We start from the raw sequence: 27,960 nt of genomic DNA on the forward strand, positions 1-27,960 counted from the left end.
GCTCTGCAGTAGGGTTGTGAAGTGTTTTAGCATTAAACCGTGCTTGTTATGGATCCGGTGTTCTGTCGAAGTCTGATTCCCCTATGTTTCCCTTTAGTGCAATGTTTCTTATAGCGTTTTAATCACGTAACGTTTATTTTTTAGATAGATAAAAAGTTTAAATGGCTTGGCTACTGATATGCATGTATGTAATGTATATGTATTGTTCTTTTTTGCTAAACCAATTATTTGTACAGTCTGAATCGCTAAAGTACATATAAAAGCAATACTATCATGAATTATATATAATAGCGTTTATTAAATCTTTCATAATTTTCCTGTTTTCTATTTCTTCCATATATTTATCTTACGTGTTTGTTCTAAAACTATTATAAAAGTATTATGTTTAAACATACATTAAAATGTTTATATATTAATAACACTTTACATCGTGTGTGTGTGTGTGTGTGCTATATTTATATATTTATTAAGTATGTAAACATAATGATTTTAGAACAAACAGGAAGAAGACATAATCTAAGATATAAGGAAATAAAAAGAAATAATAGAAAACGAAAAAAAATATGAAATATAAAAAAAATGTAATATTATTATTGTTTTTTCAGTATAAAATTTGTTTTATTCTGAATAAATTATAATTGTAACGTGATAAAAACGCTATAAGAAACACATGGAGGGAACAGACTTCGACAGAACACCGGACATCTTCTCTACTTATTTTCTATTCTAATTATTAAAAGATTTCCAGATGATTTCCTCGCTCCAGTCTGTCCGTTTAAGGGTTTATTGTAATCATAAACACCTACGTTTATCTTCAAATGATGTCTTCGACGATGGTATTCTATAAAAATGAAAGCCATCTTTTTTGGCATTCTTATTCTGACACTTAACAGCACAACAGGACATTTTCCAGTGAGTTATCTTGCTCTTTTCACTCGTGTCTCATTCATTTCCACTGTTTTTCTGCAACCGCATTGCGCGCAGCTTGAGGTGACGTAACTGTGACGTCTACTCTAAATTGGTCTATAGAGCTATCTGAGAGAGTTTTTAGGAAGCTTCTAAGGCATTACAGACCCAAACAAAAAAAAATGTGTCTACATGTCACATCACAGAACAAGGATAAATACCCCGTTCAATCATTCTATGTCACATTTAAAATATACATACATAGATACAGGTCATTAAAAGTGCTTAAATCTATTTTATGCAAGAAGTTTTCTGGAAAAAAAGGTAGTGTAGGATAATATCATAAAAATTCTAGACTTTTTAAGCACACGTGCTAAACTGTTCACTTTAAATGCTTATATCTTCTGTATGCGAATAAACATTCAGATGCACTTACCCCTGGAGGCGTCCCCAAGTTGTGTCACCGCAGTGACGCAGCGCGAGTTCCCTCAAAAGGGAACTGTAACAATGTATCTTAAAAGGTAACACAATGTAACCTTGCTCTCACTTGAAATGTGTCCCCACATTTAGTCCTTGAATTTGAGGGTATTGGACCTGGAAAGTCCTTGAATTTGAAGTTAACTAAGGTGTGGGAACCCTGAAAATGAGCCGTAAGAATATGGGATTTGGATATTTAAAGATTTCATTAGGTAACAGTTGTAGAGTATTTTTGTGCCTTACCTACTCTTGATTTTGCTTCCTTTTTTGGAATATAAATCTTAGTGTTTTTATTTTTAAATATCCACTAATTAAATAAAGATTTATCCCTTAAAACCAAGGGGCAACCTTCCAATCTCTATTTTGAAGGCAACATGTAAGTGACATAAACTGCAATTCATCGACGGGCCACTAGAGGCAGGCTCCAAAAGGGAGTCAATTCCCATAGACCTCCATGTTAAAATGCCCAACTTGACAGCAGAAATAAAGGTGTTTACAACCTGGTACAAGAAGTGATTTGGTCTATATAGCTAATTTGACAACTGTGAGAGGGAATACGTTTTTTAACTCATCCGTTTAAATTATATTATACCTTAAAGTTTTGCATAAATAAGGGCGTGGCCACTTGAGTGACAGGTGAACTGCCACGGCTGTCACTACCGTCGAGCTAAGTGGCAGGGGGATTTTAAAGGGGACATTTCACAAGATTTTATTAAGATGTAAAATTAAATCTTTGGTGTTCACAGATAATTTATTATAACATGTTAAAATTGCCACTTTGTAGGTGTGAGCAAAAATGTGCCATTTTTGGGTGTGTCCTTTTAAATGCAAATGAGCTGATGAAATGCAAACACTGATCACCATAATAGTGGTTTCATGAAATTGAAACCAATTGTGCGGTCAATTGTTTTCTCTTTCTCTCTGTGTTTGCACCAAATGGCAGTGTCATGGTTGGATAGTGCAGTTTAAGGGGCATATTATTATAATAAGGGGAGCCAAATTTCAATGGTCTACCAATACTAAGTTACTGGGTTGATCCTTTTCATATTTTCTAGGTTGATAGAAGCACTGGAGACCCAATTTTCATGATATGTTCCCTTTGAGACCTGTGCTGGTATAAAGACAAAAATTGACAAGATTCAGTTTTGAATATCTATACATGATACGTTTGGCACTGCTGAGAAAGTAGATCTGAAGTATTGATTTTTGATCATGTTTATAGCTTTAATTAAACATCTTAGCTGATTGGGTCATATAATATGTCCTGGCCAAAAGTAACAATCCATTAGGAAATACTGTTATAAACATTCACATGCTCACACACATACACAAGGAGTCCTTAAAACAACCTTTTGACTATTTATAGATCCAGTCGCTCCCTTTGAATCTGTCTGGCCACATTTTCTAGTGTGAAGAAATGAAGTTCAAATATATTTGGCTGCTGATCAGGAAATCCCATTAAAGTCAACTTTTTTAGAGTGACTATGCAATGAGATTTAAATCTACCTTTTTAATCGAGCATTGATTGGATTCTGCAAAGTGCTTTCAACTTGATCAGCGCTTGAATAATACGATAATAATAAGTAAGGTCAGCCGAAAAGAGTCTGAGCATGTTTATGCGTTTCGGTTAAAGACTTTTTCTTTTTTTAAATAAGCGATGTATTTAAAAAGTCATGTATTCATGCTGACTTTAATGTGGGCAAGATCCTTTTACATCATTTCTTAATAAATTATGAATTTAAGCACCAGCAAAGATAAACTGATGAGATAGTGTTGATGTAAGAATGCAATTTATTTGCAACAATATGTTAATGTAGCTCATCTATACACAACACAACAACACTGAACCCTAAAATAGTTTGAATAGTGACCTCTTATCTATCAAACTTTCTGATTGTCTTGTTTTGGCCTACTGAAAAACTCAAATTGTTGGATAATGTTGCATGTAACAATACAAAATAAAAGCATTAAAATTGTATCAATATCATAAATATTGAATATGAATCCTCATGAAATCTAAACTGGCTGAACAATTTCCATTATAGTCCTTAAACTTATCAAATAGACTATTAGCAGACATGTGCATTCTAGTAAATGAACCTGACATCATTTTTTGCAGGGTTGTATATATTTTCTGCAATACAGTATGACAATGTCCCTTTCACTAAATGCCAGTTGCTAACAAATCCTGGATTTGTTGGGCTATGATGTAATGCATATGAAGTATTGATTATTAAAATGAGCTCTGTTTCCTATAGAAAATGTCAACACAGCAAACAAACTTGCATTCATCAAACATCGTAAATCATAGGTTCACTAAGACATTAAATCTTTATGTGACTTGCATAAAAGAATACAGCACAGCTTAAAAACCTTATAAGTATAAACCTGTACTATCGTATTGTTATTGTTTCACATCATGTTAGTCCATATTTGCTGTTATTATCAAAATAAAAAGTTTTTACTGTTAACATTAGTTAATGCACCATTGATTAAAATGAATAAATGTCTTGGCATTACCAAATATTAGTAAATGCTGAAAAGCTCTATTGCTCATTGTTAGTTCAGGTTAGCTAATGCATTTAGCAATATTATTGTAAAGCGTTACCGAAATGTTAAAAGGGGACATTTTTTTAAGAGGTAAAATAAATCTTTGGTGTCCCCAGAGTACACATGTGAAGTTTTAGCTCAAAATACCATATAGATAATTTATTAAAACATGTTAAAATTGCCACTTTGTAGATGTGACATGAGATATTCCCCATACAATTATCAAAGACTGTAGTATTCTTAAAGTATTATTTCAGAAATGATTGTAAATGTTACATTTAATAAAGTCTCAGTGTACATTCTAAGCTGTCATCTATTGTTTATAAGCACACATGCACATAAAAATGTTTTAAAACATACAAAATTTATATTATTGATACTTCATATAAGTTAAGTAATTAGACGTCTTTGTCAATGCTTAAGTGAATTAAAAAGTATCAGTGCATCCATTGCCATTTACACATCTGGCTCTTACCCTCCTCTTAACCTTATATTAGTCTATGGGCTCCGGCTCCGCATCCATGCAGGTTTCCCAGGGGTTTCTGGGCATGTGCGGCATGGATATGATGAGCAGGCAGATACCGCTGATGAAGAGGAGCGTGAAGGCTGCGCATGCGCAGGCGAACGACCACGAGTAGTAGTACTCGATCCATATAGTCTCGTCGCTGTCAATCATGCGTTTGACCGACTGCCTCATGACCTCTACGGAGATGACGATACACAGGCCTATGAGGATGAGATGTCACAGGGGTCAAAAGGAGTAAAGAGATGAGGTGGTTTTGTGGTTGTCGGCTGGGGTTTCTCGACTATTGATTTACCTTGCATTAGATAAAAGAGCCTGTGTGTCCTTAAATGCCCCAGCTGGTTTTGACCTAAACAACCTACTTACCAGCTGGTTTACTATTCAATTGCGAGTGCACAATAATGTTCACCTTACAATAGTATGTATGTACAACAACGGTATAACAAAAAGAATCCATTGCAAATTAAAGGGTTGGTAATTTTTCTATGTTTTTATGTATGATATAAACACTCATGTGAGATTTGCTGGACTGTGATTTGTTTGTCGGTTCATGAGGTCTTTAAAGCATACAAACAACTAAAGATCGTACATGTAACTTAAAGATTGGTCTTACCTGCAAAAGCAAAGAACATGCCAGCTGGTCTCAGCAGGTAATCTCTGCTCTTCCCAAAAGCCGCCAGGAGACAGAGACTGCCCAGTGTCATGAAGGCCAGACTGAAGATGGCTATCGCAGCAGCAGAGATGTTGTACTCTGACAGAGAATCACACAAAGTCATCAAAGCAAGATGCATTTTGAACATTTTTATAGGTCAATGACGTCATCATGCATATTTTGTGTAAGAGCATTATCTCCTTTATAAAAACACTTGACAAATTCATGACATGTCTCACATGTATATTTTTCATTTGAATAGATTTTAAGTACCCTAAATAATTAATAGAAAGTACTTGTATAGTTCAGTAGGTACTGTGTAGTAAAGTACAGTAGGTACTATGTCGTATAGTACAGTATGTACTATATAGTATAGTACAGAAGGTACCATATAGTACAGAAGGCACTGTATAGAACAGTAGGTACTATATAGTATAGTGCAGAAGGTACTGTATAGGACAGTAGGTATTATATAGTATAGTACAGAAGGTACTGTATAGGACAGTAGGTACTATATAGTATAGTACAGAAGGCACTGTATAGGACAGTACGTACTATAAAGTATAGTACAGAAGGTACCATATAGTACAGAAGGAACTATATAGTATAGTACAGAAGGCACTGTATAGAACAGTACGTACTATATAGTATAGTGCAGAAGGTACTGTATAGGACAGTAGGTACTATATAGTATAGTGCAGAAGGTACTGTATAGAACAGTACGTACTATATAGTATAGTGCAGTACTTACTGTATAGGACAGTACGTACTATAAAGTATAGTACAGAAGGCACTGTATAGAACAGTACGTACTATATAGTATAGTGCAGAAGGTACTGTATAGGACAGTAGGTACTATATAGTATAGTGCAGAAGGTACTGTATAGGACAGTAGGTACTATATAGTATAGTACAGAAGGCACTGTATAGTACAGTACGTACTATAAAGTATAGTACAGAAGGTACCATATAGTACAGAAGGAACTATAAAGTATAGTACAGAAGGCACTGTATAGTACAGTACGTACTATATAGTATAGTACAGAAGGTACCATATAGTACAGAAGGAACTATATAGTATAGTACAGAAGGCACTGTATAGAACTGTACATACTATATAGTATAGTGCAGAAGGTACTGTATAGGACAGTAGGTACTATATAGTATAGTGCAGAAGGTACTGTATAGGACAGTAGGTACTATATAGTATAGTGCAGAAGGTACTGTATAGAACAGTACGTACTATATAGTATAGTGCAGAAGGTACTGTATAGGACAGTACGTACTATAAAGTATAGTACAGAAGGCACTGTATAGAACAGTACGTACTATATAGTATAGTGCAGAAGGTACTGTATAGGACAGTAGGTACTATATAGTATAGTGCAGAAGGTACTGTATAGGACAGTAGGTACTATATAGTATAGTACAGAAGGCACTGTATAGTACAGTACGTACTATAAAGTATAGTACAGAAGGTACCATATAGTACAGAAGGAACTATAAAGTATAGTACAGAAGGCACTGTATAGTACAGTACGTACTATATAGTATAGTACAGAAGGTACCATATAGTACAGAAGGAACTATATAGTATAGTACAGAAGGCACTGTATAGAACTGTACATACTATATAGTATAGTGCAGAAGGTACTGTATAGGACAGTAGGTACTATATAGTATAGTGCAGAAGGTACTGTATAGGACAGTAGGTACTATATAGTATAGTACAGAAGGTACTGTATAGGACAGTAGGTACTATATAGTATAGTACAGAAGGCACTGTATAGTACAGTACGTACAATATAGTATAGTACAGAAGGTACCATATAGTACAGAAGGAACTATATAGTATAGGACAGAAGGCACCGTATAGGACAGTACGTACTATATAGTATAGTACAGAAGATACCATATAGTACAGAAAGGAACTATATAGTATAGTACAGAAGGCACTGTATAGGACAGTACGTGCTACAAAGTATAGTACAGAAGGTACAGTATAGGATAGTACGTACTATTTAGTATAGTGCAGAAGGTTCTATATAGTTTAGAACAGAAAGCACTGTATAGTACAGTACGTCCTATATAGTATAGTACATAAGGAACTATACAGTATAGTACAGAAGGCACTGTATAGGACAGTACGTGCTATATAGTATAGTACAGAAGGCACTGTATAGTACAGTACGTACTATATAGTATAGTACAGAAGGTACCATATAGTACAGAAGGAACTATATAGTATAGTACAGAAGGCACTGTATAGGACAGTACGTGCTATAAAGTATAGTACAGAAGGTACAGTATAGGATAGTACGTACTATTTAGTATAGTGCAGAAGGTTCTATATAGTTTAGAACAGAAAGCACTGTATAGTACAGTACGTCCTATATAGTATAGTACATAAGGAACTATACAGTATAGTACAGAAGGCACTGTATAGGACAGTACGTGCTATATAGTATAGTACAGAAGGCACTGTATAGTACAGTACGTACTATATAGTATAGTACAGAAGGTACCATATAGTACAGAAGGAACTATATAGTATAGGACAGAAGGCACCGTATAGGACAGTACGTACTATATAGTATAGTACAGAAGATACCATATAGTACAGAAAGGAACTATATAGTATAGTACAGAAGGCACTGTATAGGACAGTACGTGCTATAAAGTATAGTACAGAAGGTACAGTATAGGATAGTACGTACTATATAGTATAGTTCAGAAGGTTCTATATAGTTTAGAACAGAAAGCACTGTATAGTACGTCCTATATAGTATAGTACATAAGGAACTATATAGTATAGTACAGAAGGCACTGTATAGTACAGTACATACTTTATAGTATGGTACAGAAGGTACCGTATAGGACAGTATATACTATTTAGTATAGTGCAGAAGGTTCTATATAGTTTAGAACAGAAAGCACTGTATAGTACAGTACGTCCTATATAGTATAGTACATAAGGAACTATACAGTATAGTACAGAAGGCACTGTATAGGACAGTACGTGCTATATAGTATAGTACAGAAGGCACTGTATAGTACAGTACGTACTATATAGTATAGTACAGAAGGTACCATATAGTACAGAAGGAACTATATAGTATAGTACAGAAGGCACTGTATAGGACAGTACGTGCTATAAAGTATAGTACAGAAGGTACAGTATAGGATAGTACGTACTATTTAGTATAGTGCAGAAGGTTCTATATAGTTTAGAACAGAAAGCACTGTATAGTACAGTACGTCCTATATAGTATAGTACATAAGGAACTATACAGTATAGTACAGAAGGCACTGTATAGGACAGTACGTGCTATATAGTATAGTACAGAAGGCACTGTATAGTACAGTACGTACTATATAGTATAGTACAGAAGGTACCATATAGTACAGAAGGTACCATATAGTACAGAAGGAACTATATAGTATAGGACAGAAGGCACCGTATAGGACAGTACGTACTATATAGTATAGTACAGAAGATACCATATAGTACAGAAAGGAACTATATAGTATAGTACAGAAGGCACTGTATAGGACAGTACGTGCTATAAAGTATAGTACAGAAGGTACAGTATAGGATAGTACGTACTATATAGTATAGTTCAGAAGGTTCTATATAGTTTAGAACAGAAAGCACTGTATAGTACGTCCTATATAGTATAGTACATAAGGAACTATATAGTATAGTACAGAAGGCACTGTATAGTACAGTACATACTTTATAGTATGGTACAGAAGGTACCGTATAGGACAGTATATACTATATAGTATAGTGCAGAAGGTTCTATATAGTTTAGAACAAAAAGGACTGTATAGTACAGTACGTCCTATATAGTATAGTACATAAGGAACTATATAGTATAGTACAGAAGGCACTGTATAGGACAGTATGTATTATATAGTATAGTACAGAAGGTACTGTATAGAACAGTACGTACTATATAGTATAGTACAGAAGGTACCATATAGTACAGAAGGCACTGTATAGAACAGTACGTACTATATAGTATAGTGCAGAAGGTACTGTATAGGACAGTAGGTACTATATAGTATAGGACAGAAGGTACTGTATAGGACAGTAGGTACTATATAGTATAGGACAGAAGGCACCGTATAGGACAGTACGTACTATATAGTATAGTACAGAAGATACCATATAGTACAGAAGGAACTATATAGTATAGTACAGAAGGCACCGTATAGGACAGTACGTACTATATAGTATAGTACAGAAGGTACCATATAGTACAGAAGGAACTATATAGTATAGGACAGAAGGCACCGTATAGGACAGTACGTACTATATAGTATAGTACAGAAGATACCATATAGTACAGAAGGAACTATATAGTATAGTACAGAAGGCACTATATAGTACAGTACGTACTATATAGTATAGTACAGAAGGTACAGTATAGGACAGTACGTACTATAGAGTATAGTGCAGAATGTTCTATATAGTTTAGAACAGAAAGCACTGTATAGTACAGTACGTCCTATATAGTATAGTACATAAGGAACTATAAAGTATAGTACAGAAGGCCCTGTATAGGACAGTATGTGCTATATAGTATAGTACAGAAGGTACTGTATAGGACAGTAGGTACTATATAGCATAATACAGAAGGCACTGTATAGAACAGTAAGTACTATATAGTATAGTGCAGAAGGTACCATATAGTACAGAAGGAACTATATAGTATAGTACAGAAGGCACCGTATAGGACAGTACGTACTATATAGTATAGTACAGAAGATACCATATAGTACAGAAGGAACTATATAGTATAGTACAGAAGGCACCGTATAGGACAGTACGTACTATATAGTATAGTACAGAAGGTACCATATAGTACAGAAGGAACTATATAGTATAGGACAGAAGGCACCGTATAGGACAGTACGTACTATATAGTATAGTACAGAAGGTACCATATAGTACACAAGGAACTATATAGTATAGGACAGAAGGCACCGTATAGGACAGTACGTACTATATAGTATAGTACAGAAGATACCATATAGTACAGAAGGAACTATATAGTATAGTACAGAAGATACCATATAGTACAGTACGTACTATATAGTATAGTACAGAAGGTACAGTATAGGACAGTACGTACTATAGAGTATAGTGCAGAATGTTCTATATAGTTTAGAACAGAAAGCACTGTATAGTACAGTACGTCCTATATAGTATAGTACATAAGGAACTATATAGTATAGTACAGAAGGCACTGTATAGGACAGTATGTGCTATATAGTATAGTACAGAAGGTACTGTATAGGACAGTAGGTACTAAATAGCATAATACAGAAGGCACTGTATAGAACAGTACGTACTATATAGTATAGTGCAGAAGGTACCATATAGTACAGAAGGAACTATATAGTATAGTACAGAAGGAACTATATAGAACAGTAAGTACTATATAGTATAGTGCAGAAGGTTCTATATAGTTTAGAACACAAAGCACTGTATAGTACATTACGTCCTATATAGTATAGTACATAAGGAACTATACAGTATGGTACAGAAGTTACTGTATAGGACAGTAGGTACTATATAGTATAGTGCAATAGGTACTATATAGTATAGTGCAGAAGGTACTATCTAACTTAGAACAGTAGGTACTGTATAGTTCAGAAGGTACTATATAGTATAGTACAGTAGGAACTGTATAGTATAGTACAGAAGGTATTTTAAGTAAATTTGTATATTTGTGTTGTGGCGCCTCAAATAATAATATATCATATACTATATGCATTTCATTACGTAATTCAAAATGGCTCCAAATAAAGGACAGAAATTTAATTTGATCTAAACACAATTCTGTTCTTATGTTCCTCAGTTCACATTATTTAAAGTCACAATGAAACGGAAGTAGCGATTGGCTTATTTTCCCCATTATGATGTATATCAGAGTGAAACGGCTTATGAAATGAGAAAAAAGTTATGGCGGAATTAAAATTTGTCCATCGAGAACTTATTTGATCGTTGGAAGTTGGGTCATGTGGTTAATTGCTAATAGGTGTGTTCAAGTTCATGTGGCGCTGCGCAGGCTGATCACTTTTACATAATTGCTTTTGTGGTTTTAATGAGTTAATTGCTGCTCGTTACTGCTGTTTGATATCACACATTTGTACATATACATGGAGCCAATATCACATGTGTGCAGCTATATTAGAAGATGGAGTGGTTGGATGCAGACCTTGTGTTGGGTCATATAATGCAGCTCTTCATAGCCTTCTTAATGCATTGTTTAAGGCCCATCCACAATTTCTCATCCTTTATTTACCTCCATACTCCCCTTTCAATAATCCAATTAAGGAGTTTTTCTCCACACGGAGGTGGGAAGGTCTATGATAGGCACCCTCACAAACAAGTCACTCTTCTCCAGGCCGTGGATGATGCATGCAATGACATCACAGCAGATCAGTGTCAGGCCTGGATTTGCCATTCCAGAAGATTCTTGAAGAATCTTCTGAGGAATACTTCAGTTTACAGCATTGTTTTTGTCCTTTTTTTTATCTATTTTTTTCCTTTTGAAAACCTATGTTGTGATTTATTTCACAGTGAATTCCACATAACAGTATTTCAATGATACAACTGTGTCTGTACTAATCTCTCCAGTCTATAGTAAAAGAATAAATCCTAAGTCACATATTATATTTAATGATTGTACTAACAATTACACAGTGAAACTATGGGTATCTTGTATGGGTGATCAAAAGTAATGTTCCTATGATATTTCATAATAAATTAGTTTTTTTTTAAAACAATGCTTTTGCAAATGCAAGGCTTCATTAACCCTTATAAGTCCCTTGGGGTCATTTTGACCCCCAAGCCACTTTTGTTTAGTTAAAAACATGGTTCCCTTCATCTCAGTGGAATAAGATTTTGTGACTTTTCTAGATTATCTCAATATTGTGTCAATATTAGTGTCAATATTGATATAAAAAACTGGGCTTGATTCGGGTGTTCTGAAGATGTGTAAAAAAAATTTACAAAAGAGGCCCTTGGGGGTCAAAATGACTCCCATTGAAAATGCAAAAAAAAAATTAAAAAAAATCAATGCATCCAGAATAAATCTGAAAATTCCAACACAGAAAAAAGGCCTGGTACTAAAGCACAAATGCAATATAGAAAAGACATGCCCAATCACATACACACACACACACAAATGTTTGACTGAGAATTTTTGTTATAGAATTTGGCAAAAAAACAAAAAAAAAACAAAGATGCAACACATTTTGTGGGATTTTGTAAAAATAGACATTTCAAAAACTACAAAAAATATTTGTAATGTCCTTTCTAATGTTTATATATACTGTACATGAATTCACAAAACGTATCACTAAAGTAGTGATGTGAGCAGTTGGCCACATCCAGTGAAAAGAATGGGTCTCTATGGGCATCTGGTCAAAATGAATTATTTCCTAAACTGTAATCCTTTTATGTTTTTTTTTCTAAACACCAGATGACCAATTTTAACACATAACATCTAGATCAATATCTAAAAGCAATTTAAATCATATTTTATGGGAATTTTTTATAAAAAATGTATATTTTACATGCAAGCTAATGGTGTAGTTGAGGAATTTAGTGAATTTAGTGTACAAAAATACTTCATATCTCTCAAAACACAGCATTAATGTATAGTAAACAAAAAAGATATATTACTTGAATAAATTTCTGGGGTTATTTTGACCCCCACAAAACTCTAATGTAAACACGAAAATTGGGGCTTATGAGGGTTAAAGATATAAACACAATATGCAAGTTTATAAAACATATGCAGTGTTTCAAAACAATACATAAGTTTTAAACACTGGACAGCCTATGTTACAAATAATGACTCTTTTGAGTTTTGTGTCTAGAGTTTTTAAAAATAACATAAAGGATCTGTTATAAGTGCATAAATTATTGTAAAAAAATTGTAGTAAAACTGAAGGTTGGATTAAACATGAAATGAACGTGATCGTTGTTATCAGTGAGGCGACCAAATACGTAAAGCTGTGTCGTCATCAGTGCACCGTGCATATGGCAAGCCGTTTTAACTTTTATTCGTTGTGTTCTTGATATCAACAATTCAGTTTTCACTAGTTAAAATTTTCATTATTGACATCAGAAATTAAATTTCTACTAGTAACAATGGCAATTCTTGGTATCAACAATTACATTTCCACTAGTAACAATGGTAATTCTTCATATCAACAATTTAATTCTTCATATCAACAATTCAATTCTTGATATCAACAATTAAATTCTTGATATATGTAATTGTATTTTCACAAGTGAAATATCACCATAGGCTGCCATTCAAATTCAATTCTTGATATTAAGAATTACATTTCCACTAGTAACAATGTTAATTGTTGATATCAATAATTAAATTCTTGATATCAAGAATTGAATTGTTGATATCAAGAATTAACATTGTTACTAGTGAAAATGTAATTCTTGATATCAACAATTGAATTTGAATGGCAACCTATGGTGACATTTCACTAGTGAAAATACAATTACAGATATCAATAACTTAATTGTTGATATCAAGAATTGAATTGTTGATATCAAGAATTGAATTGTTGATATCAAGAATTGAATTGTTGATATCAAGAATTAAATTGTTGATATCAAGAATTCAATAGCTGATATCAAGAATTAACATTGTTACTAGTGGAAATGTAATTGTTGATATCAAGAATTAAATAGCTGATATCAAGAATTAACATTGTTACTAGTGGGAATGTAATTGTTGATATCAAGAATTGCCATTGATACTAGTAGAAATGTAATATCTGATATCAAGAATTACAATTTTAACTAGTGAAAATTGAATTGTTGATATCAAGAAAACAATGAATAAAAGTTAAAACGGCTTGCCATACCGTGCACCTGGCGTTGGCGACAGTCGGACAAAATTTCTAACCGGCATGCTCTGCTTCAAGCCAGTGGCTAATTGGTCTTCGCAGCACCGCATGAAGTCTACACACCTAAGTGCTGTGATCCTTTCCCCTCTTGCCATTCCTCGTGACCGGAAGTAAAGAGAAATGTTTCGAGGTAATTAGCGTTTTTGATTAATGATTATGAGGGTACGTGAATTTAAAAAATAATATTGAAGCTAATTTTAATAATTCACTCAAAATCACTTACTTTCCACTTCTGTCACCTAGGTATTCAAATCCTGTCCTGCATTTTCTTTTGTTGAAAAATCAGCTTTACCCAGAAATATGTCACATTATGGAAATAAAATGGGCTGTATGCCATTTTATATTGAGTATAATATCAAGACAGCACTGCTTTTCTAAGACTGATGCAACATTGTACAAAGGTTTACATGTACTTTGAAATGAATAAAGTACATGCAGCTTTCATTTGCATGGAGTATGCTAGCTTTGTATCTTTGCTAACCAAAAGACAAAAAGAAAAGTTACATTAGAATCATGTGATGTGATGTGATATCATATAAAAGTCATACTGTGTGTTTGAACGGTTAAGAGTACATACATGAACAAGCAATGTTGTGTAATGAGAAACAGATCAACCAAAGGTAATCAATTGTTTATCTAACCAAAGAGATTAAGATTTTTCATGAGATTGAATTTGACACCAGCACAATCCACTGTTATTGTTAGTAAATAGTGGTTTCTCTTTTTATCAGATCTTATTTATCCTTTGTCTAATACAAAAAAATGTATCACATTTATTAGGTAACCTGCAGACACACTGTATTCAAAACCGAGCTTAATCATTTGGGAATGACTTCATTAACTCTGTTAATTCAAGATGATCTGGCTAATAAGTCTGACCTCTAGACTAATGTTGCATTTACCGTCTCATTAATTACTAATACAGACAGATCGATACTGTAAACGACTATTGACATTTTATTGTGAGGCGGGAAGCAGGTGACGGTGTAGCATTTGTGCTCTCTTCACGTCTCACTGCATTCAGCACTTTATCATATTCAGATAAAGCTTTATTTCTAAGAACTGAGTGGTTGAGCTGGAGCGTGAAATAGCTGAGATGCTCTCTGCTCAAGTAGGCAGAAAACTTAACGTCAATGGCTGCAGGTGGTTGCCAGATTGCACTGCGATAGGTCAAGAGATTTGCCTGGATTTTCAGTATGTGATTATGTGAGCTGTTATTGCCCATGCAAAACAAATGACCACAATGTATGGTGGTTGCTAAGGTATTGGGTGTTTTAAGTGCTGCTATGTGGTTGCTAAGGCATTCTGAGTGTTTAAAATGTGTTGCTTTGAAGTTGCCAGGGTGTCCATTGGAGTTGCTAAGGTAATCTGAGTGTTTTAAGTGTTGCAATGGGGTTGCCATGGTGTTCTGTGAGGTTGCAAGGGTGTTCTGGGTGTTTTAAATGTGTTGTTATGAGGTTGCAACAATGTTCTTTGAGGTTGCTAAAGTATTCTCAGTGTTTTAAGTGTTGCTATAAGGTTGCCAGGGTGTTATGTGTGATTGCTAAGGCATTCTGAGTATTTTAAGTGATGCTGTGAGGTTGCCAGTGTGTTTTGCGGGGTTGCTAAGGCATTTTGAGTATTTTAAATGTGTTGATATGAGGTTGCCAGGGTGTTCCCTGGGGTTGCTAAGGCATTCTGAGTATTTTAAATGTGTTGCTTTGAAGTTGCCAGGGTGTTCATTAGAGTTGCTAAGGTAATCTGAGTGCTTTAAAATGTTGCTATGAGGTTGCCATGGTGTTATGTAAGGTTGCTAAGGTCTTCTGGGTGTTTTAAATGGGAGCTATGTGGTTGCCAGGGTGTTCTGTGGGGTTGCTAGGGCGTTCTGAATGCTTTAAGTGTTGCTATGTGGTTGCCAGGGTTATCTGTGGGGTTGCAAAGGCATTCTGAGTGTTTTAAATGTAATTCTATTATGTTGTCAGGGTGTTCTGTGGTGTTGAAAAGGAATTCTGAGTGTTTTAAGTGTTGCTATGAGGTTGCCATGGTGTTCTGTGAGGTTGCTAAGGTGTTCTAGGTGTTTTAAATGTGTTGTTATGAGGTTGCAACAATGTTCTCTGAGGTTGCTAATGTATCCTGAATGTTTTAAGTGGTGCTATGAGGTTGCCAGGGTGTTCAGTGAAGTTGGTAAAGCATTCTGAGTGTTTTAAATGTGGTGCTGCTATGAGGTTGCCAGGGTCTTCCGGGGGGATGTTAAGGCATTCTGAGTATTTTAAATGTGTTGCTTTGAAGTTGCCAGTGTGTTCATTGGAGTTGCTAAGGTAACCTGAGTGTTTTAAGTGTTGCTATGAGGTTGCCATGGTACTCTGTGAGGTTGCTAGGGTGTTCTGGGTGTTTTAAATGTGTTGTTATAAGGTTGCAACAATGTTCTCTGAGGTTGCTAAGGTATTCTCAGTGTTTTAAGTGTTGCTATAAGGTTGCCAGGGTGTTCTGTGTGATTGCTAAGGCTTTGTTGCAAGGGTGTTCTGTGAGATTGCTAAGGCATTCTGAGTATTTTAAATGTGTTGCTATGAGGTTGCCAGGGTGTTCCCTGGGGATGTTAAGGCATTCTGAGTATTTTTAAATATGTTGCTTTGAAGTTGCCAGGGTGTTCATTGGAGTTGCTAAGGTAATCTGAGGGTTTTAAGTGTTGCTATGGGGTAGCCATGGTGTTCTGTGAGGTTGCTAAGGTGTTCTGGGTGTTTTAAATGTGTTGTTATGAGGCTGCAACAATGTTCTTTGAGGTTGCTAATGTATTCTGAGTGTTTAAAGTGTTGCTATGAGGTTGCCAGTGTGATTTGTGGGGTTGCTTATGTATTCTCAGTGTTTTAAGTGTTGCTATGAGGTTGCCAGGGTGTTCTGTAAGGTTGTCAGGGTGTTCTGTGAGGTTGTCAGGGTGTTCTGTGAGGTTGCTAAAACATTCTGAGTATTTTAAGTGATGCTGTCAGGTTGCCAGGGTGTTTTGTGGGGTTGCTAAGGTATTGGTAGTGTTTTAAGTGTTGCAATGAGGTTGCCAGGGTGTGCATTGGAGTTGCTAAGGTAATCTGATTGTTTTAAAATGTTGTTATGAGGTTGTCAGGGTGTTCCGTGGGGAAGCTAAGGCATTCTGAGTGTTTTAAATGTGTTGCTATGAGGTTGCAACAAGGTTCTCTAAGGGAGTGTTTAACTTGTTGCAATAAGGTTTCCAGAGTATTCTGTGGAGTTGCTAAGGCTTTCTCAGTGTGTTACATGTATTGTTATGAGGTTGCAACAATGTTCTCTGAGGTATTCTGAGTGTTTTAAATGTGTTGCAATGATGTTGCCAGAGTGTTCTGTGGGGTTCCTAAGGCATTCTGAATGCTTTAAGTGTTGCTATGTGGTTGCCAGGGTGTTCATTGGAGTTGCTAAGGTAATATGAGTGTTTTAAGTGTTGATATGGGGTTGCCATGGTGTTCTGTGAGGTTGCTAAAGTGTTCTGGGTGTTTTACATGTGTTGCTGTGAGGCTGCCAGGGTGTTCTGTGAGGTTGCTAAGGCATTTTGAGTGTTTTCATGTATTGCTATGATGTTGCCAAGGTGTTCTGTGGGGTTGCTAAGGCATTCTGAATGCTTTAAGTGTTGCTATGTGGTTGCCAGGGTTATCTGTGGGGTTGCTAAGGCATTCTGAGCATTTTAGATGTGTTCCTATGAGGTTCTGTGGGGTTGCTAAGGCATTTTGAGTGTTTTAAATGTGTTGCTGTGAGGTTGCTAATGTATTCTGAATGTTTTAAATGTGTTACTATTATGTTGCCAGGGTGTTCTGTGGCGTTGCTATAGCATTCTGAGTGTTTTAAATGTGTTGCTATGTGGTTGCCAGGGTTATCTGTGGGGTTGCTAAGGCATTCTGAGCATTTTAGATGTGTTCCTATGAGGTTGTGAAGGTCTTCTGTGGGGTTGCTAAGGCATTTTGAGTGTTTTAAATGTGTTGCTGTGAGGTTGCCAGGGTGTTCTGTGGCGTTGCTAAAGCATTCTGAGTGTTTTAAATGTGTTGCTATGAGGTTGCCATGTTATTCTGCGAGGTTGCTAAGGAAATCTGAGTGTTTAAATGTGTTGCTAAGAGGTTGCAAAGATGTTCCGTGAGGATGCTAAGGCATTCTGAGGGTTTTAAGTGTTGCTATGAGGTTACGAGGGTCTTTTGTAGGGTTGCAAAGGCATTTTGAGTGTTTTAAATGTGTTGCTGTGTGGTTGCCAGGGTGTTTTGTGAGGTTGCTAATGTATTCTGAGTGTTTTAAGTGTTGCTATGAGGTTGCCATTGTGTTCTGTTAGATTGCTAAGGTGTTCTGAGTGTTTAAATGTGTTGCCATGAGGTTGCAAGAATCTACGGTGAGGTTGCTAAGGCATTCTGAGTGTTTTAAGTGATTCTGTGGGGTTGCTAGGAAATTGCCAGGATGTTCTAGTTGTTTATGTATCGGCTCAGGTCTCTATGGTCTCTATGATTAATATTGCTTGTAAGTCTAAGATTGTTGTACATGTTTATTACCCATATGACAAAAATTGTAGGCCTTGTAAAGAAATTATATAATCTTTGCTTAATAAGCCACACATGGATGATTAATACAAGGGTAAAGTGTTTTTCATATGTATGGCTGCCTACAAGTTTTAAAGTCTAAATAATTTTTCACATGTGTAACTACAGGAGCATCTTACTCTTCCATACAGATCTAGAATCAGATTTTCAACCCACTTTCTTTCATCTCTGCTTGGTCTAAAGTGCGAACCTTTGCACCCCCTGCCCATGATTTCAAGGGAGTAAACCTTACCTTTCTGAGTCTTTACTTCAAAAACTTCGGCCTCCTCCCCTGATGTGAAGTGTTTGAAGTAGGAGCAGTTCTTGACTGCAAAAAGAGATGAGAACAGTGATTGTAGCTGAGAGTTGCAGGTGCTGCCGTAGTCTGTCCTAACCACGCAGCCGAACTATCAATGAGCATGCTTGACATTTCCTCCAGAGACCATAGCCGGCCACTCGAAAACAAGCCATGCATTTGTCTGTGTCCATGCGATGGATCATGAATTCTAAATTACGCGCCGAGGGCGTGAGCGTGCAATTGCATTTCGCATTTATTAACAACAAGATCTTATGATATGTAACTGTGCAAAGTCTGTATTCGTGTTTTTTGGACTGTGAGACAAATTAACCTGTAAAAGTAACAACACCATTTCTCTTCTGCTAACTTTGACAAAATTATGCTTGGTGTACTGCATGACAACATCCACCCTCTGCTCGCGGTAATAAAAGCTTTTCGTCCAAGTGATTGTCGGGTTACAGATGTACAACATCACAAAACTTCCGCCCATCTGAGACCTTTGTCCTGTATCTCCCAGAGTGACTGTAAAACTTATGTAAGGGTTCAGATTGTAGACACCTCTTCTTTTGATGAAACTCATAAAGCAACCACCTCGTCCTCTGTACCAGAAGAAACATAGGAACTGTTTGGCTCGCTGGACCCAGAATCTCATTGGGTTGGGGGTTGGGGCAGACCTATGTATGGGTTACCTAGCAACAGTCCAGCTTTATTTGTAAAAGGCACACTGACAGCGGCTAGAGATTGGGATGCATACGAGCTCTGCTGCTTCAGATCGTGATTTACTCAGCTTATTTGAATATTTGGCCCTTAACGCAAGCAGTTTTGGATACGTTTATCTGATGATCTGCCTTGTAATACACATGTTGGGGCGTAGTCAGTTGTTTGGACAAAAATAACTCGATGTTAACATCCTCAACTCAATGAAAGACTTGATTTAATTGTGATTCAATGGCCTTTTTGGTAGTAGAGTGTGCTATGACGGAGGCGTCACGCCTTCTTGTTATTGTTTCGTGTCCACTTCATATGTTTTTGCTTTCTGACAGGGCAAATACAAGGACGGACTGATCATGAATCAGTCAAATCTGTCATGTTCCCCTCCGGCACTTATCGGATGTAAGAGACGTCGTGGGTTTTGCTCTGCATGTAGGCAGACCTGTTTATCATCACGACACAAGCTTATTTCAGAGAGGAGGTCAATTGCTTGGTTGCAGTATCATCGTAACTGTCATTGTTTCGCACACCTCGAATTAAACCCCTTAATTTCGCAGCCAACATCAGCAGAGTCGCATTTGGGGAGAAGTGTCCAAACTCTGTGTAGTAGCTGTGTTGTTTTTGTACTGTAAATACAGAGCGGTGGCTTAAGACTGATCCACATGCACAGTGACTGTCCAGTTCTGGGTCAATGTGAGAGGAGGACAAGTGTGCTCATATCTGGGTCACATGCGGGAAGCGTCTTCCTCCGGGGCCTACAGTTTGGCTGACAATGTGAGATAAAACCACTACAATACAAGGCTATTTAAGAAATATTGCACCCAAAAATGAATAGTCTGTCACAATTTCCTTACTCTTTCCTGATGTTGTTTCACTTTCTTTGAAAATGTCCACAATGGTTTTCTACAATGAACCAAAGCAAATGGTCACCAGGGATTGGCAAGCTTTAAAAAGGATGAAAAATGAATGTTGTTCATATGATTTATGTGACAAAATATAAAGTATTTTTAGCTTTATGTATAGGACAGACTTTGATTTATGATTTGTCAGACAATAAAAGACCAGCTACAACCTGGTTGGCTGATTTTAGCCAGTCTCCCATCTTTTTAGATTGGTTTTGAACACTTTTTAGCTGGAAGACCACCTGATCCACCAGCTTGACCAGGCTGGAAGCTTGGCCATCTTGAATAAACTGGTTGGCTGGTCTAAGCTGGTTTAACCTCTTAAGACCTATTGTGTCCACATACGTGGACATCACATTTTTGGTTGTTTGCACCATAATGCTTAATTTTGTGTAACTGTGACCTGTTGTACACAAACATGAACAATTACACTACTTCATGTTCAAAGAAAAATATTTGGTTATTATATTTATTGGTTCTTCCTAACCCCAAATAGCTGGAAGAAATCTAAAATGCAAGCCAAACCAAAGCTCGGGTCTTAGGAGGTTAAGATGGTTAAGGTCCTCCAAGCCTATAAGCTCCTCAATTAGGCTGGTTTTAGCTGGTCTTTTCATTAGGGATTGCATTCAATCTATACATTTTTAATCAGTATCCCCTGGTTTCCCAGACAAGGCTTAAGACTAGTCTTAGACTAAAACACTGTCTCAACAGAAAATAATTCGCACCGACATCTGAAAATATGCCAGTGCCATTGATTTGTCTCAAGATACACACCACTAACGTCTTTTTCTAAGGCATGTTTATAAAAGATTCCTAAACATTTTAATTTAACCAAGGCCTAGTCCTGACTTTAGCTAAGCTTGTGTTATCTGGGATTGAATCCATGCCTTAACACTACTAATGCCAAAAAAAACGGTCCCTAGCTGAACACCTATGCACCTAAAGAGTTCATACTGGTACCTTAAAAGTACATATTGGTACCAAATGTATGCATATCTGTACCTAAATGGTACATATTAGGGCCTTTTTAAAGGGTACTTACCCAACATATGGGACTATTTTATCTGACAGTGTACCAGTTCAGCTACAGCAGTGTTTCCCTATCCTGGTCCTCGAGTACCCTCTACCAGAATGCTTTAGATGTCTTCTTATTTAATACACCTGACTTAACTCATCAGCTTGTTAGGAAGACATGTTAACCATTCTAGTAGGAGGTGGATGAGTTGAGTCAGGTGTTTTAAATAAGCAGACATCTAAAACTTTCTTGGAGGACCAGGATTGGGAAGCACTGAGCTACAGGAACACGAATCGGTGTAGGTTGGACTTTGTGGTCTATCGTAAGTCTAGATTTCTACCATAGATTTCTTGTTCCCATTTTGAATCTGTGCATGTGTGAATGAGATCTACAGCAAAAGGAGAAGGTTATTCCCATTCCAATAAGATGATAGTAAATGATTCTTTTCACAATTACATCCTACAGTACTGTATCAGAAACACTCTGTGCTTCCATTTTCAAGTACTCCCGGGCCAAAATGGCGATTTTAACATAATAAACTCCACTGGGATGATCTAGAGTCATTTTAACAGACTTAAGTGTTGAATGAGTGTGAAATGCTAGATTCCCTTGAAGACCTTAAAGAGTCTCGCCAACACTCAAAGCTTATCCTCTCTGAGAAGCAAGTCTGGGAATGAAGCCAAGCATCATCACGCTGAAACAGGACTGCTCAAGTACTAATGTTCTGGCTCATGGCTTTATTTCTGCAGTTCAAGGAGTTTTCCAAATCTAGCCACTCCCCAGGCCATGGGCTTTGCTAGACTACTGTGAACTGGGCCGCGCTTGGTGTCATGGGATGTCCCATTGAACGGTTGTGCGTGTTAAGCGCCATAAACATTTGTTAAACTCAGAGCTTATGTTTTGCGATAATAAGCCTACAGGAAAAATGAATGGGCTTTATGCCAAGGAAACATTGTCCTGCTATCTTTTGGGTTGGCCAACAAAAATACATCATCCCTGCAGCACTCTATTTTGCCTTGTTTTAGCCGTCTGGAGCTGTGTTTGGACGGCTATTAGCAGAGATGGGGACTCGAGTTTGAGACTCGGACTCGAGTGCGACTTAAGTCGCACACACAGTGACTTCAGACTCGACTTGAGACTCGACCCTCAAAGACTTCAGACTCGACTCGTGAACAATGTTTATTTTTAGAAAACGTCTGATGAGCTCGCTGTCACACCCCTCCCTCCGTTACCTACAACCTGCCCACGACGTAACACGTGACGTATCTGCTCCGCGCGCGGCCGCGAACATACATGTCGACTGCACCGGCTGCTGCTGTGCCATTCATCTGAAGCTTTGGGTAGTGCTGTGACGGATCCGCGGTTCGGCTCGCATGCGATTCGCGGATTAATATGCAATTTAAATAGGGTAAGTTTATCATTAACGTGTTTCTAAGGCTTGCAATTGTTTAAATTGTTAAACAATTTAACCGCAAAAAGGCGCTCAAGTGAGCAGATTTCTGTATGCACATGCGTTTAAATGTGTCCGGTCCAGCTCCAGTCAGGTCCAGAGTTGCGCTACTTTGTGTCATACTGTAGTGTAGTCCATTAACATACATTTGCTGAATAGAGCAATGAAAAACAACGTAACGTTTTTATGTGAAGCGACTGCTGCATCTTCTTCCTGAAGCGCTGTTTGGAATTCGCCCACCGCCTGTACTTGAGCACGCGTTTAAGTGCCCTCAGTAGTGCACATACAGAGAGAAGTGTTTCAAAAGTTAAGCCAACATAAAATCTTTCTTTTCTTGACAGGGCACATTCACACAAAAATATCTCACAGTATTCTTTTTCTAATAAAAACACTTTTGTTTAACAGTCTGGGCTTATTTGTTCTTAAAGAGACAGTAACCTCAATTAACCTACTTAAGTTTGTGTCATTTATGTTAATCAAACAACCCAAGACAAACAGAAAATCCCTTCTATTGCTCAAAAATAATAATAATAATATTTAATTTGTACAATAAAGACAGTGTTATTATCCATTTAATTTAATTTCTGTACCTAATGCTAATTTTAGACCTTACTTAATGTGCAACTTGGTTCTTTTTTATAAATGTTTATAATTTCTTTATTTGTTATTAGAGTTTTACTTGTTACAACGAGACTTGAGACTTGACTTGGACTCGAGCCCAGAGACTTCAGACTTGACTTGGATTCAAGCTCAAAGATTTCAGACTTGACTCTGACTCGAGCTCAGAGACTTGTGAGCATCTCTGGCTATTAGACGTCTTTAAAAAACAATAGTTTTAAATACAAAGTCATGTGTTGCCAAACATGGGAGACGATGAGTACTAATTCATTAATTTTAATGAATAGACAGAGGAACATGGAATTCAGGTATGGCAAACATAAAACACGAACCGACAATGAATACAGAAAATGAATGTGTATATAAAGAGTGCAGGTTATAGTCCCTAGGGAAAATTAACCATGTTTTGGTGGTAAAAGTGTAGTAACCATGTTTTTTGGTGTATTGACTACTATTACCAAAATTAAGTAACAAAACTACAGTAAGTATGTTTTTTTGTTTGTTTTAATTGTAGTTAAACCATGGATCATTTTCGTAAGGGGTGATCAGGTGCAGGAAGTAATCAAGATGGTCGACAGAGTGCAAGGTTTACTCCGGTAAATGAGGGCGGATGAATACCCTAAATACTTGACTCTTCACCTTATACTTTTATTCTGTTTTTAAAGGGACACTCCACTTTTTTTTAAATATGCTCTTTTTCCAGCTCCCCTGGAGTTAAACATTTGATTTTTACTGTTTTGTAATCCATTCAGCCGATCTCCGGGTCTGGCGGTACAACTTTTAGCATAGTTTAGCATAATCCATTGAATCTGATTAGACCATTAGCATCACGCTAAAAAAAATAACCAAAGAGTTTCTATATATTTCCTATTTAAAACTGAACTCTTCTGTAGTTACATTGTGTACTAAGACTGACAAATATTAAAAGTTTCAATTTTCTAGGCCGATATGGCTAGGACTACACTCTCATTCTGGCATAACAATGGACTTTGCTACCGTAACATGGCTGCAGCAGCTGCAATGATTTACGCACTGCCCGAAAATAGTCCCCTGCTATTAAAAGTTACCAAGGGGACTATTTTCGAGCACTGCGTAATATCACTGCTCCTATCCCTGCTGAAAAAACAGCATCAAACCAGCATGGACCAGCATGGGAATTATGCTGGTTTATGCTGGTTTGATGCTGGTTTAGCTGGTGGTCACCAGCATACCAGCACCAAAACACAACATACACTCAAAAAAATAAAAAGTTGGATTTACTTAAAAAAACTTCGTCAAGTGGGTTCCACATAGCTTTGTTAAGTAATGTCAACAAATAAAATGTTAGTTGTATTTACTAAAAAAGTTTGTGTAAAATTGACAATTTAAATGTTACATGGACTAAAGAAATCCTAGTAAAGTCACTATTATGAAACATTTAATTGATGAAAAAAAATAATGATTTAATAACTCCATAACAACGAATCAATCAATCAGAGTGCAGCGGCTCAATACAACCTTTATTTAATTACAGTTTATCAAACATATCACAAACTTATTTGAAATGCAATGTAACATTTCAAACCGTTTGTTGGTTTGTTTTGTTCTAAAATATATCAGAACAAGTTAATTAACTAATACTTGGCCACTTATTACTCAGGTACCTATCTAATCGTGCTACACTTTTGCAAGAGGGTACAACAATTCTGCCAGAACAACAATTTACCCATAATACACTGCAGCATCATCAGCCAATGAGATGCAAGTCTGTATTGGTTTTATTAATCTGTTACTTTTACGCAACAATGTTTTATTGGCTGAACAAATAATTTTGAAGTAAAGCTGACAAGACACAGTCTTTTGTTGAAATTACTAAGTTAAATTAATCATATGCCGTTACTTGTGTTTGTTAAGTAAAGTGAACAAGAAATTATTTAGTAAAACTGACTCCAACCAAGTTCATTTTTTTGAGTGTATGCTGGTCTTGCTGGTATGCTGTTTTTTTCAGCAGGGATGTATATGGGGTGGGGGGGCACTTCAAATGTAGTCACCATAGGGAACTACATTGTGTTAAAGGAACACGCCCACATTTTGGGAATCTAGCTTATTTTAGCTTTAGCCATTCATTTCCAGTCTTTGTGCTAAGCTAAGCTAGCGTGGGCTGCGTCAGACAGTTACAGCACGCACGGAGATGAGAAAGGTATGTATGGAATTATCTAACTCTGGGGGATACGGTGTTCCTTTAATCCGGGCCTGCCCACATGGACAGGAAATGGTTGTTGGATCTCAGTAATGTTGTTATATGACATTTAGCCAAAAATGAAATTGAAGTTAACTCTGAGAGAAAAGTGTAATGTAAAAATGCTGAAGGATTTTGATTTCTTGCAATGAAGTGTCTCACACAATACTTTACAGAAGTCCTCAGTGTTCCAACATGAAACTAAAACACCTTTCCGGAAAATTCTCACTCGTGCAAACTGTGCTTGACATGTTGTGTAATATAGGTTAGTCCATGAACATATCTAGGCCTGGCAGCTATATATGTTGGCAGCAAGTCTAGATATTAAAAATGAAAGAAGCAGTTTAACCAAAAAATGAAAAATGTGTTGTCATTGATTTACTCAACCTTATAGGTCATCTAAACCAATATGAATTTATTCTTCTGTGTAGCATATAATATAGGAGAAAAATTGTGATTTTCTCTTTTATTCATACAATCCATTACGAAAATTCACTATGTTTATTTTGGCAAATTGATTGCCATAGGTTTTTGTCGCAAAACCGGTCATTTTGTAGCCAAGGCTTAACTAGTAACCAACTTTTTTGTGAGGGATAAACGTAAATGGGACAGAGACTGTCAGTTAATACCATTGGAAATATCTTATTTAGTCATATTGGTTTGAAACTAAATTTTAATATCTGAGTCTTCGTACAATTTGTTTTATAAACGTTTGTTATTTAAATACAAAGTGAATGTGGCATCTTAAAACATCAGCAACATCTGAGTGTGTTTCACATAAAATGTTAAAATAATGCAAGCCTCCTATTAGATTTCACATTCAGAGTTATTGTTTAAATTTGGAAAGGGAGGTGAAGTGAGTCAGGTGAATGATCTCTTCTTTTAACCCTACGGTACTGCTCTTACAGAACCTTACATCACACAGGTGACAGCCTGAATCCAATTGTGCATTGACTCCATTTGTCTCAGATTTGTTTCTAAGCCTTCGATGCATCCATCCATCAGTCCCATTAAGTCATCTGATCCCTATAATCTCCCAGTGGTCGTTGAATGTGGACAAATATCTTTCCAGAACAAATGTAATGGTTTACTTATCAATCAATGAATTCAAGAAGTCTTCATCAAGCCGGACTAATGTACTGTTTCCTTATCTATTCTTGACCTCATGAGCAGGGCTACGGACATGAAATCAGGCTGACCCGTCCCGAGAGTAACATAAAGAACAGTCCAGTTATTTGCTATCTAGTTCATCCGCCTTTCATTAAAACGCAGCCTAATAAATCATTTTAACTTATCTATTAAACAGCAATTCAACACCTGTTATATTCTTTGTCAGTCTGGCCATTGACTTCCATTAGCAATACATAGTTTAATAAAATTATAATAGCCCCTAAACAACATTCAAAGAGCAGATTCTCACCCAAACCATGAGATTAATCTTCAGATGAGGACCAGCATGACTTCTCATTGATTCAAGTACTGCAGTAAAGAGTATGACTTCTACACCTTTCCAATTTCCATTGACTTAACTTAAGACAAATGGAGAGCTCTTCCAAAAACGTAATGTCCCTGAGGCTACCATCAGAGTGGTCACAAAAAACAACCCGAATTGATCTTCCTTACCTCCTGGCAGACTGATAGGACCACAGCCCTTGCCCTCAGGGTCTTCCTCCACAATAAAGATGCTCTTTTTACAAAGCCTCCAGAGCCCAAAGTGGGCCGCTTCACAGGTTGTGTTCAGACGCTCCACCCTGGGACTCAGCACCGCCCAGTGGTCCGTCACCACGGCCGCCAACATGGACGAGATGCCCACCAGAATAACCAGGAAGGTGATCTTCACCTTGGTCTTCTTGTCCTCCAGCATGGTGGCCGTTGAAGATAAGCGAGTTTACGCCCTCGAACTTACAGTTTTTGCTTGGTTTACTTCTCAGACACTAAGGGAAATGTAAATGTCATGGAGAAACACACTATCTCCTCTCTCCAGCTCGCTGTCCACAAACCTCTGCTTCTGCTTGGGAAAAGAGGCCAGATAATAGTGCCCTAGATTTCTCTCTCTCTCTCCCTCCCTGAAAGACATTATTCACTATGATGGGCCGTGCCTTTAGAAGAATATACTGTTTTCGTGATGTAAAAAGAGTAAAGTGTAT

At 36.7% G+C, this 27,960-nt stretch overlaps 1 protein-coding gene across 2 annotated transcripts; it reads right to left on the reverse strand.

Annotated features, from left to right (window-relative positions):
* Positions 1-646: 646 nt before the first annotated feature.
* On the reverse strand, positions 647-27,829 carry cacng1b (calcium channel, voltage-dependent, gamma subunit 1b). Of its 2 annotated transcripts, XM_065263167.2 has the most exons (4): positions 27,437-27,829; positions 18,855-18,929; positions 5,070-5,207; positions 647-4,659 (listed from the first exon to the last, which is right to left on the reverse strand). In XM_065263167.2, the coding sequence occupies exons 1-4, from the start codon at positions 27,675-27,677 to the stop codon at positions 4,427-4,429; spliced, it is 687 nt and encodes a 228-aa protein (XP_065119239.1). In that variant the 5' UTR covers positions 27,678-27,829; the 3' UTR covers positions 647-4,426. The 2 variants fall into 2 exon arrangements, with proteins under 2 accessions (XP_065119239.1, XP_065119240.1); XM_065263168.2 differs by lacking the exon at positions 18,855-18,929.
* Positions 27,830-27,960: the final 131 nt, after the last annotated feature.

Source organism: Paramisgurnus dabryanus, chromosome 3, assembly GCF_030506205.2.
Source record: "Paramisgurnus dabryanus chromosome 3, PD_genome_1.1, whole genome shotgun sequence".
NCBI classification, from domain to species: Eukaryota; Metazoa; Chordata; class Actinopteri; order Cypriniformes; family Cobitidae; genus Paramisgurnus; species Paramisgurnus dabryanus.

Excerpts from the sequence above, each read along its gene's own strand:
- cacng1b (XM_065263167.2), bottom strand. The coding sequence starts at position 27,677 with ATGCTGGAGGACAAGAAGACCAAGGTGAAGATCACCTTCCTGGTTATT. Across the intron at positions 5,208-18,854 it reads TGAAGTAAAGACTCAGAAAG|AGTACAACATCTCTGCTGCT; the intron begins GTAAGGTTTACT and ends ATTCTCTGTCAG. Across the intron at positions 4,660-5,069 it reads CATGTTCTTTGCTTTTGCAG|GCCTGTGTATCGTCATCTCC; the intron begins GTAAGACCAATC and ends TCATCCTCATAG.